The sequence below is a fragment of the Python bivittatus genome, unplaced genomic scaffold, assembly GCF_059951505.1.
Source record: "Python bivittatus isolate LINGU-HERP-01145 unplaced genomic scaffold, Pbiv_v1 ctg000590_np1212, whole genome shotgun sequence".
In the NCBI taxonomy this organism is placed as follows: Eukaryota; Metazoa; Chordata; class Lepidosauria; order Squamata; family Pythonidae; genus Python; species Python bivittatus.
Genome location: NW_028277086.1, coordinates 21,044,095 through 21,065,174, shown reverse-complemented (window position 1 = coordinate 21,065,174; position 21,080 = coordinate 21,044,095). Strand labels below are relative to the sequence as shown.

Genomic DNA, 21,080 nt, shown 5'->3' with positions numbered 1-21,080 from the left:
TTAAACTGGTTTAGGAACCATCGGGTTCAATGAAACAAGGTTAAGCATGTTTAAATCTGTCTTGATAATCACTAATTCATCAACGCGTGAAATTGAGGTGATAAAAAAAAATAACTCAATATAATAACTTTAATGTGTCAGTTTAACATAAAACCATACATCAGCCATTCTCCAAATTGGTTCCCCCTCAAGATGTTTTGGAATTCAGTTTCCAAGATTTCCAGCAGCAAGATCGCTAGCATGCTGGCTGAGAGTTCTGAAGGTTGCAGTCCAACATATTTCCAGGGCAGGATGGGGAAAGATAATACACACTATGTGGATAGGAACTTACAAAAATGTCAATTTTTCAGGATCATTTTTTCTATGAAAAGAGCAATAATCATTAAGCAGCAAAGAGCAAGTGTGGTTTAAAAGAGGAGAGAGAGAGAGAGAGAGAAAGAGGGAGGGAGGGAGGGAGGGAGGGAGGGAGGAAGGAAGGAAGGAAAAGGAAGAACCAGACTCTGAGATAATTACAGAAAAATAGACTTTTTAGACAGATCATAATAACAAGTCCCAATTTTAAAACGAACAAATGGACAAATGTGGAATGCAAGTTCCCTGTACAAATAAAAACAATTGCATCGTTGTGCAACTAGCAATGGGGTAGGAAGGAATAATCAGTTTAATTAACATGCAAGTCTCAATACTTTTAATAAGCCAAACATTAAGAATTCAGATTTAAGTAGCTTTTTTCCCTTACATTTTACAACAACATGGCCACTAGCAACACACACTAGGATCACACATCAGTACTGCCTTAAAAATGCAAATCACACTGTTAAGACTTTCACAGATTTTGCATATCATGTGAATGGTGGATGGAAGAGCTCACCCAATAGGAAACTAGTCAGTACAGTTAAAGTCGTTTTCTGAACAGTAAATACAGAAGTACAGATGCATTTTTCAGTGTGGGAAAAATGTATCCCTTTTACACTGAGAAACTCTAGAAACATTCTAGCAAAAAGCGTAGAAAAGGAAACCATAAAGGCCATGCTCTGGAACACATAAATTATATTATCATCCATCGAATCTGTTCTACTCCTCAACTGAAATAAGTGGGTTATGTTCTACAGATATGCTTTAACCATGCTGAACATTTAAAAACAATATATACTTTTTCACCTGATCCCTTAAAGGAGGTAACACCCACAGAAGCCACTTTTATGGATGGATTCCTTAACTTGATCAGGAAGCATGCGACACAGTTTGGATAATGATGAGCAAACAGACGCAGGGTTGATTTGCACTGCACACGTAGAAGAATGGCCGATTTGTAACATACCCTCAGATCTGAGGTCATCCAAGGCAGGTTAACTGTACTCACATCCTCCTGAAATCAGGGAGACTCACGTTGATTGTGACTGATTTGTATCACTGAGGTCAGTGCAACTCAACCGTGACCAGCTTTCTCTAAACTAGGGTCAGCCCATTTGTATCTTTACAGCCATGGAAATTCTGTAGCCTGCAAAGCAGCATTTATTATGTCCTAAATTGGTTCTTGAACCTTTATTCAGTTCTAAGATTGCATGCACTATCCTAAAATAATTGAGAATAGAGTGGAGCTCCAAAATATGCAGTAATACTGGAAATTAAAGCAACCCTACCCCAAGCTTTATATCAGCAATTCCAAAAGGCTGCAGTCAAAATCCTACAAAAACAAATGGAAGTTGTTCTGGATTTAATATTTATCTACAAAGGCCTAAAATAAAGCAACATGTATTAAAAAAAAACCCTGAAATGTCTTCGGTTGTGTGCTTGCATATGTGCATAATGCGCATGTGTGAAAATATCTCAAGATTTGGCATGAATTGCTTATTCTTGCTAAATCAGCTCTTCAACGAGAATAAAAAAAAAATGCCTTTGTACTCCCTCAGGTTTGCCAGCACTGCAGCAAGTTGTCAGAGCATGGATAGCTATGGACTGACAATAATGCACATCACTGTTTATATGGCAGCTAAGGCTGAGTTTTGGGTCACAAAGACAACTTGATATTGGTCTCTAGAAATAGGAGACTTCTCTCCACCCTCATGGTTTATTTCTATGACACAGCTGCTGTCTGTTGATTTATGATAAAACATGCAAGCTACGTTATAGAAAAGTCTGCATCCTATGCTTGATCACAACTTTTTCCCATTCAGAGATGTCCACAAGGGGGGATGTTAAGATGGTGGCCACAACAGTGTGATGGAAGTCCTGATCCTTTTTACCTGCATCAGGGGCACATGTTACATGGGTCAGGACAAGATTTCCACTAAACAATTTTATCCCCCCACCCCCCACCCCACCCCTATGGACATCCATGCTTCCACTGGACTCTTACTTGTATCCTTTTATTGGGACAATGCAAATCTGAGCACCCAAATTTTCAATCTGAAAGGGCTTTTTGTCAGGATTCTTCATTATGAATAATTGACAGAAAGTAACCATAGATACAAATATGCTTTTCTCCTAACATATCTTTTACTTGTGTCTTTTAATAATACCTACTATTAATATTCATTTGTCAATAGCAGACCACAACATATTCTACTTCAGGTCTCTCCAATCTACTGCCATCTGATATGCTGGACCAAGCAGCTGAGAACTCTGGAAGTTGAACTCCAATATAGAGGGCACCAGGTTGGGAAATGTTCCTTTATACTGTTTCCACAGCATTGACTGACTGACTGACTGACTGACTGACTGACTGACTGACTGACTGACTGACTGACTGACTGATAAGCCTGCCATTCCTTCAGGAGCTCAAGATGGTGTACATATCACATCCTCCTATTTTTTCCAACAAGAACCCTGTGAAGGAGGAAGGACTGAGAGTCACCTTGTGACTTCCATGGCTGAAGGTGGACTTGAACCTGGTGCTAGTCCAACTCTTTAACCCCTACTTCACACAGCTGTGTATAAAATTAGAGTGTGTCTCCCAAACCAACAGTAATATATGATGATTATACCAATAGATATTTATGTCATTCAAATACAGTCAATTACCAAAATAAAGTACTTTAACTTTGACTTTACCACTAGATATTTTGTTAAGGTGCCTCCTCATCTGAAAATGTAGATTTGCAACAAGAGTATAATCCAACAGCTGCAAAGGATAGTATAGAGTTGTATAATGCAGGGATGTTGCCTACGGGATTCCTGGAGACAGGATTTCCATTGCATTTACTGCCTTGTCTGACTATATCACAACCATCTGAATAACTCTAAAAGGCATTTTAATTATTATTAAATGAATTTATTAGCAAAACTGCTTCTCTTTTTATGGAAGTGTGTTTGTTTGTTTGTTAGATTTATCTCACTGCCCAACTCATGTGATTGCAACTACAGGCAGTATACATCAATAAAACCAAATTACAATTAAAACCATCAAGAACAAAACTGATACTGACATACAATAGTGTACCATCAAAAGCACACTCTGCTTCCCAAAGATGGGCTCATCTATCATCTTAGCCAAGTTTTTCAAGCCTTCCTAAAGGCTAACAGGGTTAGGACCAATCGCATCTGGGGGGAGAGACTGTTCCAAAGGGTAAGCGTCGTGACAGAGGATACATGCTCTTAGGTCCCAACAGATGACGTTGCTTCAGGGAAGGGACCAGGAGCATGTGCATCCTTCTAGAGCATATTGGCTGGGCAGAAATGTTTGGAGACAAGTAGTCCTGCAAATAACCTCATTCTATGCCAAGAAGGGCTTAACCTGCACCTTGAATTGCACCTGGAAGTTTACTGATAGCCAGTGCACTTCACAAAGTAGTAGTGTTACACAGGCATACTGTGGTGTGGCCATAGCTTCCTGCACTGCTGCATTCTGGATCAACTGCAGTTTCTGGGTGATCTTCAAAGCCAGCCCCACATAGAATGCATTCCACTAGTCCAGCTGGGAGGTATGTAAGCTATGAGTGGGCAAGAGCAGGGCCTCCCATCCAGGAACGGGCACAACTGGCACACAAGCTGGAGATCTGCAAACTTTATGTTAATTTGATCGGCATTAAGCCCACCCCCATGTGTTCTTCACAATGGAGGGGCTAATTCTGCTCAGAACTATATTGGAGGGGAAAGTCCTTGCCTACCCTACTCTCTTGATTTACCTCAATGTCCCTTGTACCCACTATTAATTTTTTTAAAAATAATGCAAGAACAACCAATATCACACACAAAGTGAACACAACTGCTGATTGACTAGATCCAGGGGAAGTAGGGAACGTGGACTATTTTCTTTCTCCGCAAAATCTGTGAGTTGGGGACTCTGGGGAACATGGAGAGAACTGCAGAGGAGAAGAAAACATTACTGGTGGAAATTTCCTACTCTTCCTCGGTAGAGGGAGGAGAGTATTCTCCTAGATTCCTGCTTGTTCCATAAACAAAGGAACCCTTCTATTTCCAGAACAGCCCATTTGGATGGGGCTAGGAAACGTCGATATACAAGTAAAAATCTATCCTTACTCCTGTTCCTTAGAGCTGTTCTTAAGACTTCTGTATTGGCATCCGAATGGTTTCTGCTTCCAACCATTAATATAAAAATTTATTCTGTTCTTCATATTTAAATAATCAGAGAGGAAACCACACACTGTGTCCCTAAATCAGGAAACAAGGCTCTGGGCCAAAAGATTTGCCAAGCATCCAAGCAAATGGGTGAGCACAGCTGCTTAAACAAAAGGCAGTATTTAAAAAAAAAAACCAAGACACATCTGGCTGCTTTTTAGAAAGAATGAATTGTGACCATAGCCTTGCATGACCCCAACTAGACTTTTAGGAGATTTACTTTTTTATGTTGAAATCAGCTAGTTGAAACAAATGATTTAAATTACTGTTAAGCAACTTTATAAACACCCACTTCTTCGTAAAGCAAAATCCTTTAGAAATTCAGTCAGAAATGCTTTAAAATTACTAGCACGATGATAAAAGGGGTTGTGAATTCCATTATTAAAGAATGGTTAAGTTCCATCCTAACTCTTAACACAGCCAGCCTACAATACCAACTAGCCAAGTGAATTGGTGAAAATGAGAACCATTTTACTGCCTGTTTTGTACACAGTTTTATCTTGCCAACATTATGTCCAGTATTTGAATATCCAGATATAAATTTGTTCGTCTGTTTAAGTGCCCAATGCTCTTAAAAATCAAAAATGTTGCTGGGCTCTGCCTTTTTATTTTTTAGAAGAAAAATAACCCACTGCCTCATAACAGCACAAGCAATAACAAAGCAAGTGTTATTCTTGATTGCAATGCTTGGACATGGAATTAATAAATTAATCCTCAGCTCTGTAAATCCACAACTAACAGTTCACATGTAATTTCTCACTCCATCCCCCCCCTTTTTTTTTTACAGTAAATCCAATTTTAGTGGCCACACACTAAAATTCAGAAGCTTAGCTTTTGGGATAAACTTATATTCCTCTTTTATGCAACCTTCAAAAACCTAATAAAAGCCAAAACTGCTAACAAATTTCAACTCTGATTCCTCCAGGGCCATACTGCTACATCTCTTATGGTCTCTGAGGCCAAAAAAGTAGCACTTTTTTTTTTAAAGCAAGGCCGCAAATATAAAAAGTCAGCCCAATCCTGAGTGAAATACTCAGGAGATGATTTGTCCAATTTCCTTTTTTGGTGGAATTTACAAAATATGTTAGCAAAACACAAATAAAAACTTAAAAGGTAATCCTCTTACATAATAGTAATGCTAATCATCTCATAACCAACACCATAGTTGAAATGTTGTCTTTTTCACAAGCATTGTTTGGGGATTCCTTACTGAAACAAATTTAACAGTCCAGGTAGGAAGGAACTATCGTTACTTACACACACCCTGCCTCCCTTCCCACTTAACTCTGCCATTAACGAATTCCCTTTCATCTGGAGTTCCTCTCTTACATGTCAGAGCAAGAGATCTTGGTGCACTTCAAGGCCCAAACAGCTCCATTAACCAGTTTATTCCCTAGCTCTGTGCGGAAGCTGCTGCCTGACAAATGATGCAACCGGACTGCTGCTTTGAGGGGGGTTTCAAAATGTTTATAAACTCCATTGTGCCCATCCCTTTATCTTCAACATAGCTAAAGATTTGTAGAAGGAATTTCAAGAAGATAGAGGAGAAGATAACTATAAATAAAATAGTTACCTTTGGATAAAAAATACAAAACATTACATATCTTTCCACTAAGTGTGTGTGTATGCATGTGGTTATATTTATAAATGTATCACAAATGGTATCCTGTCAGTGTTTTAATTAAGACCTACATGAATCCTACACTTTATACCTGAAACAATATTAACAGGGTTCCTTTGTTCCTGCTCCTTAAAAAAATAAAACAAAACAATATGAAACTGATGCACTACAACAAATTAGCGTTGCTCATTTCAACACTGATTTACACAGCTACTTTTGAGGTGCAGCTGAAATGCCACCACATAATGAGCTTGATGACTAGAATTTGGAAGAAACACGGGCTGTTGACCAAGTTACTTCTGTGGTATGAAAAAAAAGGGTGAAGAATCTACCTTGGGAGAACTCCCCTCCGTCCAGAATTTGAAATGCATTCACATCAACTTCTTCCTTTGCTGCCAAGTGCTTAAACTGTATCATTTCCTCATACCCCTTTCCATTCTAACCAGGGCAAAACTACATGTTACCAAGCAAATGCTAGTATTTGCTTATATAAGAAATAGGATCTCAATGGAGGAACAGGTTGGATTGAAAAGGGTGTTTAACCCTTTCCAGTTCTCTATTACAATTGTTTCTCTTCCCTTTCTGCTATTTTTATGCTAGTGAGACTCCAAAACCATTGATGAAGGAGGAAACTGCCTTGGCAAGATACCTGAAAACTTGGCTGGTGCATAAATAGTTAAATATATGGATGTCCTCCCTGTCAGCTGATTCTCTTTTTGCATATACTTCCAGATTTCTAATTCTTCCCTGGAACAATGCCCTGTTTCCCATTTCTATTGTTTTTCTGAAAGCCACGCTTCAAGACTGGAGCTGAAGGGGGAAATGGCTTTGGCGTGGCAGTGGAAGAGGAAAAAGATTATGTATAACCATGTCTTTCCTGTCTGCTGATTCCTCCTCTACAAATCTAAACTGGTAAAGTTACATACTTAGAAAATATTGGAACCACTGATTCTCCTCAACTTAATACAAACAAAATAAGACTCTATAACATACAAGTTTTCTATCATTCTATTACCAAGTCCTCTCATTTCCCTGAAATTCTCTTCAAGGTAAGTGGCCTTCCAGATAAGAAATGCCTTCATTCTCCTTCACCATCACAACATGCATTTTTCCACACATTTAGCTCAGTTTTCCTCAGCTCAGTTCTCAACTTGCACAATTATCCTTCCTGATCCAAGATGTTAATTGATAATCAAGATAACAATGCCTGTTTGGCATTCTCCTCTGCCCTTTCTCCAAATAAGGAAAGGACATTTGCAGAATCTGGTTTTAAAAAAAGCTGAAATATTTATATGATTTGAAAAGAAACCAGTTAAACAAGCCAATTATTTTCTATAATTTTACTAAAGTTATGGCATCTCTGAAGGGTGGAGAAGTGCCATGGCAACATAGGTTAGTGTTAACTATTCCTTATCATTAATTCTATTATAACTCACACCTTTGCAGACAAAAAATTCATTGTGTATTACTTAAATTTGGCTCCATGGTGCCATTGGTCCCTTTGTTGCATCATTTAGACTGGAAGATTGGATTCTCTATCACTTAAAAAAGGAATTTCAAACCTCCATATACTGATTGCTAAGGATTTCTTAGGATCAATCCACATATTTAATTTACCATTTTGGCTTCTGTATTGGAAATTAAGATTTGCATTTATTTTTTCAGTACCAGTAGTACTACTTCTGTTGATGTTATGGTCCATTGAATCAACTCTGATTCCTGATGACTACAGGGATAAGTCTTGGCAAAATTTTCAGAAATAGCTTGCCAGTACCTTCTTTCTAGATGTGAGAGTGACTGGTCCAGAGCACCCAGCTGGCTACCATGCCTAATGCAAGACTAGAGCTCAAAGCATCCCAGCTTCTAATCCAGCACTTTAGCCACTAGACCAAACTGGCTCTCCACGTATTTCTAGCAGCTATGACTTTAACTCTAAGTCCTAGCCTAAGGTACTTTTCTAATACATTCTAAGGAAAATGTCCAGTGAAGAATACTGCCTATGTCTAACATAACGTGGTAACAGAAATTTGTATATAAAGTGTCTTAACCCTAGATCTGATGCAAACATTAGCATCCTCTCTCTGGCATACACATCAAGCCCCCCATGATCAGAGTCCTCTTCATTCATCAGAATGACAAAAAAAGTTCTTTAACATTCCCCAATATTGAAAGGAATATGGCAGTTATTAGCTGACTTGGGCCTTGCTCCACGTGTGCCTCAGACCCTACAGAGTTTTGGAACCAAGTTCAGAACTCTTCCTTTTTTAAGCTTGGAATTGGCAAACAAGACAAAACTTAAGGCATTAATCCTATTAGGAAGTAAGTCCTGTTCATACTCAGCGGGACACAGGCCACATAATTACAATTTGAAAAATGACACTGTTGTGACAATTGCACTCTCTGTAATCCAGGATGTGTTTTAGAGAGAGTGTAAGCACAACATCTTCATGGTTGGCCATGAGGAAAGCAGATAATGCCACAAAAGAAGGCATAGTTAGCCTTAAAGAGGCAACACCACCCATGAATGTTGTTCTGGCAAAGAGATATATGAGACAAAAGAAACAGAAACCAGAAAGACACAAAGTAAATACAAACATCAGCTTTAAAACTGTCCAGCACTGCTGGGATCACATTGAAGGAGACGGACAATAGAAGGGTCGCTTTTGGCTCCTCGAATAAACTCTTCCAGAGAAAGTTTTCCTAGAAAATAAACAGAGATGCTGGTTTGGGTTTTAAAATAGATATGAATTATCACTACTTGTAATTAGGTTCACACAACATGCTAAGCCATAAGTCATGATTAAAAATACTTTGTTCTCCCAACATGCTAATTCAAAACAAACGATATTACAGTTTAACATGGCAGTCCAATTCATACAACACACTGAGTCATAATTTAGTTGAGGTTTGGTTTAATCACTATGATTTGTAAACTAGGTTTTATGGTTTAGTGTGCAATGCAAATTTAGCCAGTATGTGTAAGCAGGTATAACACTATTAGTCTTTGACTTAAAAATAACATCTTGATCCTAAGCATCATATGATTGCCACTATATAGGAAATTTCTGTAGTGCTGAATTTGTTACTGAATTAGGAAAAGAGGCAACCATAGCTTCTTCCACCTATTTTCCTGTCTGATCCTTTGAAATATATCTCTTGCCCTCCATTGTTTGGCATATCTGTATCATACTCCCTTTCCAGGGGGGACAAGGGCAAGGGAATCTTTTGGTAGAAATGGCCAAGAGAAGCTAATATGCAATGACAAATTTAAATATGAAACTCTACCTCACACCAGCTCAGGTATTATTGACGCAGCTTATTATTGTCTACCATAAGCTTCTCCAAACTAAAGACTTCTATGAGTGCTGGACTATAACTTCTAGAACATCCAGAAGGCCATATTGGGAAAACCTGGTCTGTTCAGATTGGCACTGGCTCTCCAGAATCTTACACATTTGCTCTTAAATTACAGATGCCAAAGACTGAATCTGAGACTTCTCCCATGCAGATCATGATCTTTACCGCTGAGAAATGGTTCCAGCCTCAAAAGTGTCCTAGTCTATAGCTACATGATTGCAAAAATCATTCCCATTACTCAAGAGCTGAGCAGTATCAACTTTGACAGCAGTAATTAGTTACAGGGGCACTTGGCATCTGCAAATATAGATTTGTTCAGCTTAGGTAAACAGAGCCCCTCCATAGTTTATGCAATTACTCAAGCCTTTCCGAAACTGATCTATTACTTTGGGAGTGAAGAATTACCTACAGTTCAGGAGAACAATAATGTTTTGAGCCAATCAAGACACTGATCTAATAAAGCACATTGATGCTAGGAGGGAGAATGGGAGGACACACTTATAGCTTTCATAACAGCATTATAGAATGAATATATTTCTAATTGGATTGTAATGCTATCAATTTTTAAAGCAAATATTTGTTTGAACTCTTTCCATATAACCATATAATGATGTCATCATCTTCTGACTTGGGTATGAATGAGAGCAAGCTAGAAACTCATTGGCAGGAGAAAAAAAGATTTGAATTCTTTCCTACTCCTAGATTTGGGAGCAGAAGCCAAGTTTAAAGGAACTGAGAAATGGACTTTAGTTGTAATACTTCCAGGATTTGTCTTGCTGTGCCATTATATCCGGGATCAGTGAAAGGGGGTTCTTACTGGCTTAAATCTAAATCCTAATATTTAACTGAGTAATGGGCTGGGCTGCAAGACAGCAAACTAACAAGAAGCAGCATTCGGCAGCACTTGGCTTGCCAAAGCTTTCTCACAGTAACACAAACAGTCATTCTTTCACAGAGGTTTATTGCTGGGTCTATGAATCAGTGGCATCCACCTTCTTATTCAAGTCTGCTATTCAAAAGGCATCTGAGAGATCAGAAACAACAGAAACAAGTTAAAAGAAAGATAATCCAAAGATAATTTACCATCTCGGTTAGTATCCATCTGGCGGAAGATTTTCTCAGTTCTTTTCTCTGGTGTTGATTCATCTTCTGGCATCTTCATAACTGAAGAAACCATCTTGTAGATTGCCTAAAAAGTGGAATATCAAAAGGAAGGGTCTAGGAGTTGCATAATTTCAGAAACTTCTATGGGGATTCTGTGCATTGGCAGACCTATCTCAGGTAGCTTTCAGGAGTTTAGGTAGCTAAAGCTGCCTTCTCTATCCTGGGCTTTACAGATACACTACACAACCCTCATCATCCCCAAAGACACACTGAGATGAACATATATGTTTATCATTTGGGGTTATTAACCAAATAATATTTTGCTGGTGAAACTTGGTAGCAGCTTAAGTGTATACAAAACCACCCCAAGACATGTGGCAGCAGTGGTAGCTTCCTTAGAAAGGCCTGCAGGCGATTTGGTCAGATTCTTCAGATATATGACAAGACTTTGCTTTCCTGAAAACTGTAATCACAAATAGTCTTGGTTAGCAGGAAAAGCATCATTTGGTTAATTCACTCCAATGTTATGCATATATTATGATCACCAGGAGAACCTCATTCCAGCTCAAGCAAGTTAAAGCATGGGCAAAGAAACTGAGCTGAACAGGATCCATAATCCATAATACCTTCCTCTTGGGCACATATACAAGGAACAATTCTATTTCTCGTTATTCAGAATTAAACCCTACTGAGAATTTACTTCCATATAAACAAACGTAAAATTGTAGCCTTAACTCCATCTTTCCGCCAGTACACAGAGATCTTTGTTTCCCAGTACTTCGCTTTCAATTACACAGCACACCTGTAAACTTTATGCTATAAACAGAATATACTGTTTTTGTATGTGAAAAGACTTACTGGAACCAGTTCTCATCCCTTCCCTATTGGCATTATATCAAAGCTTTTTTTGCAACATGTTCAGATTCACTTCTTTCTAATTCAGTTTCTATGCACTGAGATTCCAGCAATTTGATCAGCAAGACCTTGCTCCAGTATGTATTTAGCAGGTGAACCCTCCTTCACAATTTTTGAATGAGCGAAAGAATGACAGCATTAATTACTGAACAGTTAGAGCAAAAGTTAATGACCCATCCAATACTTAATCTGATTGTATATTTCTTGCAAAAATATTATTGTATTTCTATATTATAAAAATTTAGTATATTCTACTTTTAAAATAAACAAATGAAAAAAATTAAAGCACCTTTAAAAAGATTACAACTATAAAACACTGAGAAAAAAAATTATTAAAAAAAAATCAGAATACTATTATTTTGTTTAAAGAAGGAAAATGTAATTCCATACTGTTTCCTGAGAGTAACCCCTATTGAACACTAGCAGATTTATTTGATGCAGGTATACATAAAGTTGGGCTGCAAGTATAATAAATGTGTACCCTCCTGAGCATTCCCTAAAGAAACCCCATCCCTTCCATGAAGAAGCAAGTCCACTTAAATATTCTCTGAAATATGTTAAAAGGATACTGACATGTGGTCAAATCTTAGGAATATATACGCAGCTCTTAACCATGAAATCCTAGACATCTCCATTCAGAAGTATCGGTAAGTACAGTTACTCTCAAGTAACTCAGTCCAGGACTACAACCCTATATTACAATAATATGCATAATTACTCATATAAAATCACATTATACTTTATGGTATTATTCTCAAGTACATTGTTGTTGTTGTTTAGTCGTTAAGTCGTGTCCGACTCTTCGTGACCCCATGAACCGTACTGCGCCAGGCCTTCCTGTCCTTCACTGCCTCCCTGAGTTTGCTCAGTTTCATGCTCATTGCTTCAGTGATGCTATCTAACCATCTCATCCTCTGCCGTCCTCTTCTCCTTTTGCCTTCAATCTTTCCCAGCATCAGGGTCTTCTCCAAAGAGATCTCTCTTCGCTAAATAGCCATCCTCAGCCTGGTGTCTTACTAGTTGTGGATGCTGTGAATTGTAATTTAAGCCCTGTGACCAGGACCTGCACTGGAGATCCTCCAGTAAAATACAGGTATATTAGCTCCCCCTATACTGGAGATCCTTGCATTTAGAAAAAAATACTGGTATATTAGAAAGTAATAATAGTTTCTAATATACCAGTATTTATTTCTAAATGCAACTGCTGCTCAGTGGGATCACACTAATAATACTGTACATTATAAATGCAAATTAGTAAGTACTCTTTTTATAATATCATACATAATTGAACTGGGCTGCATAAATCTGTATGACCACTAGATGGCAGGAAAGTGACAAAGAAAATGTTTTTGCCCTCTAGTGGTCCTACAGATTTTTGCAGCCCAGTTATGATGGCTCTAATTGAGATGCTTGGGAAAAACTGAATATTGAAGAGAAATAGCATCAGGAAACAGGATATAGGCATGCTAATGACCTATAGATCACAGGAAAAATGCTAGTACAGATTTTCCTCAGGTTGGAGAAGACTTAGGTGTAGGAATACAGCTTTAGTCTATGTTAAAATAGCTTTTGGTACTTCTCCAGAAGTAAGTGATTTTCTTCCTACTGCAATTTCTATATGCCACACTATATCTAAGTGTCTAAACACATGTGAACAGGCAACCTTGCTGCATAGAACTGACAGTAACACAGAGGAAATTCAGATTGCTTCCTGTTAGGCTGGTCCAAATTGTCCTTTCCCTTCCCTTATTTCTTCTTGCCATTATTTTGGGCAATTCCAACAAATACTATGGTTATGACACAAGTTGTCAAAAACAATAAAATTCAACATTAAACTTAGGACTCCAACTTCAAAATGAGAACAAACCAGCAGGTAACAAAGCTAACCTCAACAACAGTCTTTCGTTAAAAATACAAATTTCAGAAAGCTAGTTAAAATGGGTTATTTATGGAGCTACAAAAAATAGTTGGATGCTATAAAAGAGATCTCTAGGAAAGTCTTTCTGACATCAGGAGGGTCATTTTTGATTCCTTTCAGAAGCATACTGGAAACAGAGCTTGAAGGTACAAGATGCCACAACTCTGCTGGCCCACGTCTGGTCTGAGACAGCATTAATGGCCTTCAGGGAATCCTCTGCCCTCAATTCCACAGAAGGGACATGAAATAACTTCACTTCAGCTGAACCTTGCAAGCCACATGGAATAGATGGATCCTTTATGCTAAAAGCTTTCTCCCAAATTCTCTTGGGCTGTGAAATCCATCTGTTATTGTTTAAATGGTGCTAGCAACAGCACAAAGAACACTTACAAAGAGGCATAAGAAGACAGGTCTCAGCTCAAGGAACTGAACAACCTTAAAGGTAACAAAAGGAAACAATGCACCACAAGTAGAGAAATGGAGGTAGGAAGATTCACCCTTATGCAGGAGAAAAGGATTAAGGGGACAATATTATCTTTGCTTTTATCCCACCAAGAATAATCAGGATTTCCCAAACATACTCCAAGGGTACTGAAGTTGTAGATCACAGCATCAGGTTGGGAAAGGTGATCTTCACAACATTGTGAGGTAAGTTAGGCTGAAGGTCTTCCACTGATTTCTGATTTGAACCTTGTCACTTCAAGTGCTAATCCAAGGCTAACTAATATAACATACTGGCTTTCCACTGACTTGGCTACACCCACCATAGCCCAAAAAAGTAATCGACATTCTGTAATACAAAGTAGCCTACACTGAGAATAGAAGTTTCTAATTGCCTTGATTACTGTTGATCTCCTTTTTCAGAAAAGCAGACAGCCACCTGTTTTTTGGTCACGCAGGGAGGGATTACAGCTGGCAGAGTATCATAATTTACCAATTTGATACGTTAAATGAAAATATGGAAACAATTAGATAAAACAGAATTTACACAGAGAAACCAATTTCTTATTTCATGGTCTTCAGAGGGACACACATGCAAATATCTTGGCAAAGATAAGATCTTCCTTTCTACTCTAGCCAGTGATTAAATGTTAATATGAGTATACTACATTTTTATACTGAAGACAACATACTGAAGTTCAAGAATGCTGAAAAATTTACTCATTCATTGTTTGCAAAGTCAACGCCATAAAGGGAGGGAGAGGGAAAGAGGGAGGTCTTGTAAGTGATACGTACCTGGACTATTTCTAACATCTCTGCTTTGCTGATGTATCCATTTCCATCCAGGTCGTACATACTGAATGCCCACTTCAGCTTTTGCTCCAGTTTACCTCGGGACGTTACACTCAAAGCTATGATGAATTCTCTGAAATCTATTGTCCCATCGCCGTTTGCATCAAATGTACGGAACACATGTTCAGCAAATTTAGAAGCGTCCCCATAAGGAAAAAAATTCCCATAGATTTTCTTAAATTCCTCCATGGACAAATGTCCACTTGGACAGTCTCTGAGAAAGCCTTTGTACCACTCCTGGATCTCATGTTCAGTAAAGTCTGTGCTTTCAAGCAAATCTTGCATCACTTCTGGGCGTAACTTGCTGTTCTGTTTTCCCATTGTGGTATCAGGATTTTATCTAAAGAAGGGAGGGGAAAAAAGCAGTTTATTCTCTTGTTTACAAAACCAAGGGCTGATTAACAGCATGGGCCTTAGAAAACCTTTTAAAAGGATGCTTCTCTTGGTGATGATTAACGTTTTCATTTGAAATAGCTCAGTGCAGTCCGTTTCTCCCAGACCAGAAGAATCCCTCAGCATGCAAATGAGAAGTAACATATTTTCACTTGTGACTGAACTTCCTTACTTTATCCTGAATGGCATTTTGTGTTTTGTAAGGCAGTGGGGAAGAGAGATCCCTGCTCTTTAGTAAATCTGGGAGGAGACATGAGAGATTGAAGAAGGATACAGTACAGATGAGCCAATGCAAAGCCCTACAGGAGTCTACCATAATGAACTGCTAGGAGGCCCTATTTTCCTTAAGACTGCTTATATCCGTAGTGAATTATTTTATTTATTTATCACATTTGTATAGCCACCCATCTCATGTTGTGACTGTGGGCGGCGTACATAATAAAACAATGATATATTTCCAGATAGTACAGTGGTACCTCGGGTTACGAACGCCTCTGTTAACGAACTTTTCGGGTTACGACCAGCTCTGGCCGCAAAAATTTACCTCGGTTTGCGAACTCCGCCTTGGGTTACAAACTGGATCCACGGCCATTTTCCCTGCTCCATGCGGTTGCGGCTTCCTGTGGGCGAGATCGCAGTAGCAAGGAGACGTTTGGTGAGGCTTGTGGTGTGTTTTGTGGCGTTTTGGAAGGTCCGGAGGGCAGAACGGATTAACCGTATTTACATTGAACCTTATGGGGAAATTTGCTTCGGGTTGCGACCAATTCGGGTTGCGACCAGAGTCGCGGAACGGATTAAGTTCGTAACCTGAGGTACCACTGTATAGCCAAAAGAGGTTTTCAATAAAACGCCAGTTTTACAAACTTCACCAATAAATGCTACTGCAGGTGCAAAAACCTAGTGACCCCCAAATGATCTTGACTGCAATTCCCATCAGCTGCAGCTAATGGAGCCATTGTTTATAGATAATAGCACCTTTAATCTAAAACATCTGAAAGGACTGATTTGGGGGATACAATAGTAACACTGGGATACATGCTTCATTGATCAGACTCAGTACAGGACAGATTCGTACAGACTTTTGATAGTGTAAAAAACAGAAAGGATTACAAAATCATATTAATCAACTAATTAGTTTACTAATATCCTTCTGCTATATAGACAACATTTCTGTGTTTAATACACATTATTGTAAGTATTAGTAGTGCAATTCTGTTATTTATCAGGTTTCTGTGAATATTATGTCATAAATTTGTGAAATTGTATTTTTTTTATACATAGCATTTTTTTAGGTAAAAATAAAAGGTAGAGAATGTGATTGAGATAGGTGATTAAGGATTCAGTGCAGTATGAATATTTCATACTCCTTAGTGACCAGCTATCAAATCCAATTAGTCATTATAAACTGACCTTGCTAAGATTCTTTTTTTTTTTTAAAGAAAGAAGCCAATAAAACCTACATTTATAAAACTGAAAAGTCTTTTCCCCTGAAAGTTATTAAAAATATGCCCAGATATAGTTTTAATCTCCACATTTTCAATTAAGTTATGATGGTTAGATTTCATTACCAGAACTTTGCTACAGTCATAATGGAACTAAGAAATTAAAATCATGTCATATAACTATTAAACAGTATTTTAGAAACCAACATTTCAACAATAAATTCAGCAATTTAATTAGTTCTCCCAAGAGTTCCCTACAACAGAAGGCACGCAAAAGAAAAAGACTCTCGACTTCCTGAATAAAAATAGGTTCTTCAAGATACCAGTCATTCTCAGGAGTCATGAGTGCAATTTCTGGACAAGGCAGTGGTGGTAGACATGATTACATTTTGGTGGAAGGTCACTTTTATATCATAAACAAAGGTAGAAAATCAAAACCCATGAACAAATGAATTTCACAAAATACGTCTTAAGCATATGAAATTTAACAACAGAATTACCATGAAACTATACGTGTGTCTACCCCACTGCTCTATCCCTTGCCAGATTTCTGCTCCTTTCCTCTCTGCCCACCACCATCTGCTTATACCCCAAGGAGTTCAAGGCAGCACATAGTGATCTCTCTATCTTATCCTCAAAACAAACCCATCAGGTAGGATGAGGTGTGATTGGCACAAGATCTCCAAGACAGTTTCATGACTTAAGAGTTTGAACACAGAACCTCTCCTTCTTTCTCTGAGACTTTAACCATGATGCCACATGACATATATCCTCCTTGAGTTGCAATCTTTGTTTAATCAATGAATGGCATTTGATTCACAAATTGTATATCTCCATAAACTGCAACATTTAAGAAGCATTTGGCCTTCTTAATGTAGGTATGGTTTAATAAGGTTTTAATAGTAATGTACAACACGCTAAGAGCTAAGTATGAACTCCTTTGCTTCTTACTCCCAATAAGCTCTTGTGACTGTCTATATTTTCTGCATCACTGTAATGGCTTGGTGTTTCCTCCAACCCCAATGTCACATTTCTAATTATTCTCAGCTACCACGGCCACATAGGTCAATACATATGGAGGGCATTAGATAGAAGGAAAGGGCTGTGGAGGGAATTTGTATTATTCTGTATACCTCCAACATGCTCATACCTAAGACATCAATGTTTCCTCAATATCTCTGTCTTTGCCTGCTTGTTTAATGTAGAAGTCAATAGATTTGGCCACTAAACTGCTTAACTATCTTCCCTGAATACTACTCTGTCATGACATATATCCCCCTTGAGTTGCAATCTTTGTTTAATCAATGAATGGCATTTGATTCACAAATTGTATATCTCCATAAACTGCAACATTCTCAAAGATACTGATAATGGTATTATGTCATTATCTGCCCATTCAAAATGAGGTCCAGGGTCAAACGTCAGAATAACAATGACTTTGACTGGCATTCACAGTACTCACAGACTTAGGCTCCCTTTTACAAAGTGTTCGCTTGCCAGACACAGGGATGCACAGAATCCTGTATACCCTTATCTGTATTCCTTACTAGTTATGAAATAACTCTCTGTCAATGGTCAAATATGCTAATCTTCAATCTCTGTAACGTATATAAGAACTTGATTGACAGTCTCTGGCACTCTTCACTCTTAACAGCAGGAGACCAGTGACTCACAAGTGTTGGATCCTCTCCAATTGTTGACATGTTCTTAGATAAGTTTTCCGAGGACATTGCCTTACCTGTTCTTTTTGCTATCTTTCTGTGATTGGGCTCACATTCAAGTTACTTCCAACTGGAAGAGGTAGTGTTACCTCTCCTAACACATAACATGACACATCGGTGCAGCTATCCAAGCAGAACCCTCAAAGGACTAATTTTCAAATATCCCAGGTGTCAAAAAAGGAACTGAAACAAGGAAACATCATATTTTCAGCCAACCATCCTAACTGTAAAGGTCAGATAACACAAAAACTAAATAGCAAATCAAGGGATGTATGTGGTCTTTATGGCCATAGAAACATGAAGCAAACCAAAACCCGTAATTATATGTGCATCTCTTACTAAGGGAATTCTTGCTAAGCTCCAATTACACAGGCTTCACATAGGTTTGGGAGGAGGGCAAATGCTAATTGCCCTTCACACACACACACACACACACACACACACACAGACACTCCAATGAAATGAGAGAAGCAACTGGAGTGTAAAGAATGACACATCAGGAATACAGAAATACCCATGATGGAGGTATGGATCATGAAGATGGCACTGTTAGCAGAAATGGCTAAATTGATTTGTTTGATTAAAGATGGAACAAGAATTACTTTTATAAAAGACTGGAAACCCTTTATGAACTTCTTGCAGAAAATGGATAAAAATGAATTCATGATTTTGGGATTTATTGATTAAAATGGCTTGTTTATGGGAAGAAGGGAACCATGATATGTAATTTGGAAAGGTGGAAATGGTGGTTACTATGTTTGTAACTGTTGCAAAGAAGATCAGAAATTGCTTCTTTAGATATCTTTCTTTTATTTTCCCTTTTGTTATCTTTCTCTTTTTCTTTTATTCTTTCATATTTCTTTTTTCTATTTTTCCTTTTATTTCCTTTTATGGTTCCATAGTTTTTTAATCTCATGTAAAATTTTCTTTACATTAAAAAATGAGCTCAAAACATACCGTACTTATCGGTGTATAACACGCACCTTAATTTTAAGAAGGAAGTTTGAGTAAAAAAACTTAAATTTAAAACAAATGACTTGGAAGCAAAATAAAGGGAGCTCTGATCTTTTTGTTTATTAATATTTATACCACTTATAAGGTAAATATGTAATATGAAAGAAAAAGCACCTCTTTGAATGAAAATTGGTGCTCCCCATCGCTCGCACAAGCGCCTGAGCTCCCCAGAGCAGGAGGTGATTTAGATAGACATTTATTTGTGTGTTTGTATATTACAATGTTTCTATGCTGCTCTAACTTTTCCCTGGTTTACAAAAAATGACATGACATCACTAGAAGGGGTAGGGCTAAATTCTTCCAGTCTTTCTCTGAGTACTGGGGGATTAGGGTAGAAATGGGGGCAGGATAATCAAACCACTCCCATCCCCACTCTTAAGTCTTTCCAAACCCCCAAACAACCTAAAATCCCACCACCAAAATGCAGCTATTTTGCCATCAAATTTCATGGGCACAATCTGGCCATGCTGGGGGTCCTGGAAGGGGCAGAGATGTCTTCTGCTTATACAGCAATTTTTTAAAATTCAAAACATAGCTGAGCTTTCCCCAACCTGGAGCCCTTTGCTGGAACTATAATTCTCAGTCACTTTGCTTTGCTAGCAGTGTCAATATGAGTACTGTCTGCATATGTACAAACACCCATAAAGATTTGGGAACAGCCTTCTATGCAGCTGTGTAACCCCTACCAAGGATGTAGTTGTCTTAACACTCTGGAAAGAGCTGCTCCATTTGTATTAATATATTTTACAAAGTATTATTTCAAACACTTTGCAGAGACCTGCTAAAGAACCTATGGTTTCAACTGCAGTATCTGCTCTTTAATATTTAATTGCCTTCAGTTGCTTAATGATATGTATTTTAACCATTTCCTTTCTCTTCCAATAGCTTAGATGCCCAATGCTGTCTGGTTTTGATCATTCATGCTCACCCACTTTGAGGTGGCTCAGCTTCTTATTCTGTATCTTGCACCAATATTCCTTATGTACTAGGAAATCTCAATTTTGAAGACAGGAGTTTGTCTTTGACAGTTACACCATGAACCAATTCAAAGGATCTGTAAATTAATTCACAGTAGATTATCCTTTCAGGCTCCCAGTTTCCTTTATTTTTATCATCTTGTAGATCACACCCTAGGGATATTACTACCTTCTCCAGCTGCTGTCTTCTCTTTCAAGGCCATAGAGCAAAAGCATATTGAACACATGAGACAGGAAGTCCAAACAGACACAATTCACAGATGCAACAGTATACTCAATTCAACATCCTACAAATATCCCAATTCAGTGACCCCAGAATGTCACTGGAGTTACTGAGCTAGTAATTTCTGAGAATGTGTATGACAAGTAAATATTTCTAATATCTACAAAAGCAAGACCCCGCAACATTTTGGAAGTTTCTGATTAAAACATGTTATTTTTATGTTGCCTGTATTAACCAATAAAGCTGCTAGATTCCTAGTGACAGATATTCTCTTGCTATACTTGGCAAACTCAAAGAATGTGTCTTGCAATAGTGAACTGAAAACAACATGATTTTTGCAAATGGCATAAGAAATAGAGATAACATTTGGGAGCCCAATCTTTGATGAAGATCATTCTTACGAAAAGTATCAATCCTTGCATTCAGGGCCACTGCAACGCGGTGTACAATTCTGCACCACAGAAGGGCACCAGCACTAGTTGCAAGTTCAAAAAAAGAGATGCAATATCAACGACCGAGGT

At 38.1% G+C, this 21,080-nt stretch overlaps 1 protein-coding gene across 3 annotated transcripts in view; it reads right to left on the bottom strand.

The window, feature by feature from the left end:
• Positions 1-111: 111 nt before the first annotated feature.
• Positions 112-21,080, bottom strand: part of NCALD (neurocalcin delta) — a 64,691-nt gene continuing 43,722 nt past the window's right edge. For 2 of the 3 annotated variants that reach the window (XM_007431053.4, XM_088149073.1), the window contains exons 2-4: positions 14,733-15,129; positions 10,643-10,748; positions 112-8,902 (exon numbers count right to left, since the gene is read on the bottom strand). In XM_007431053.4, coding sequence (XP_007431115.1) covers positions 8,805-8,902; positions 10,643-10,748; positions 14,733-15,110 — 582 coding nt within the window. In that variant the 5' untranslated portion in view covers positions 15,111-15,129 and the 3' untranslated portion in view covers positions 112-8,804. Of the gene's footprint in view, positions 8,903-10,642; positions 10,749-14,732; positions 15,130-15,726; positions 15,803-21,080 lie in introns of all 3 variants that reach the window. The other variant, XM_088149072.1, reaches the window with a different exon arrangement.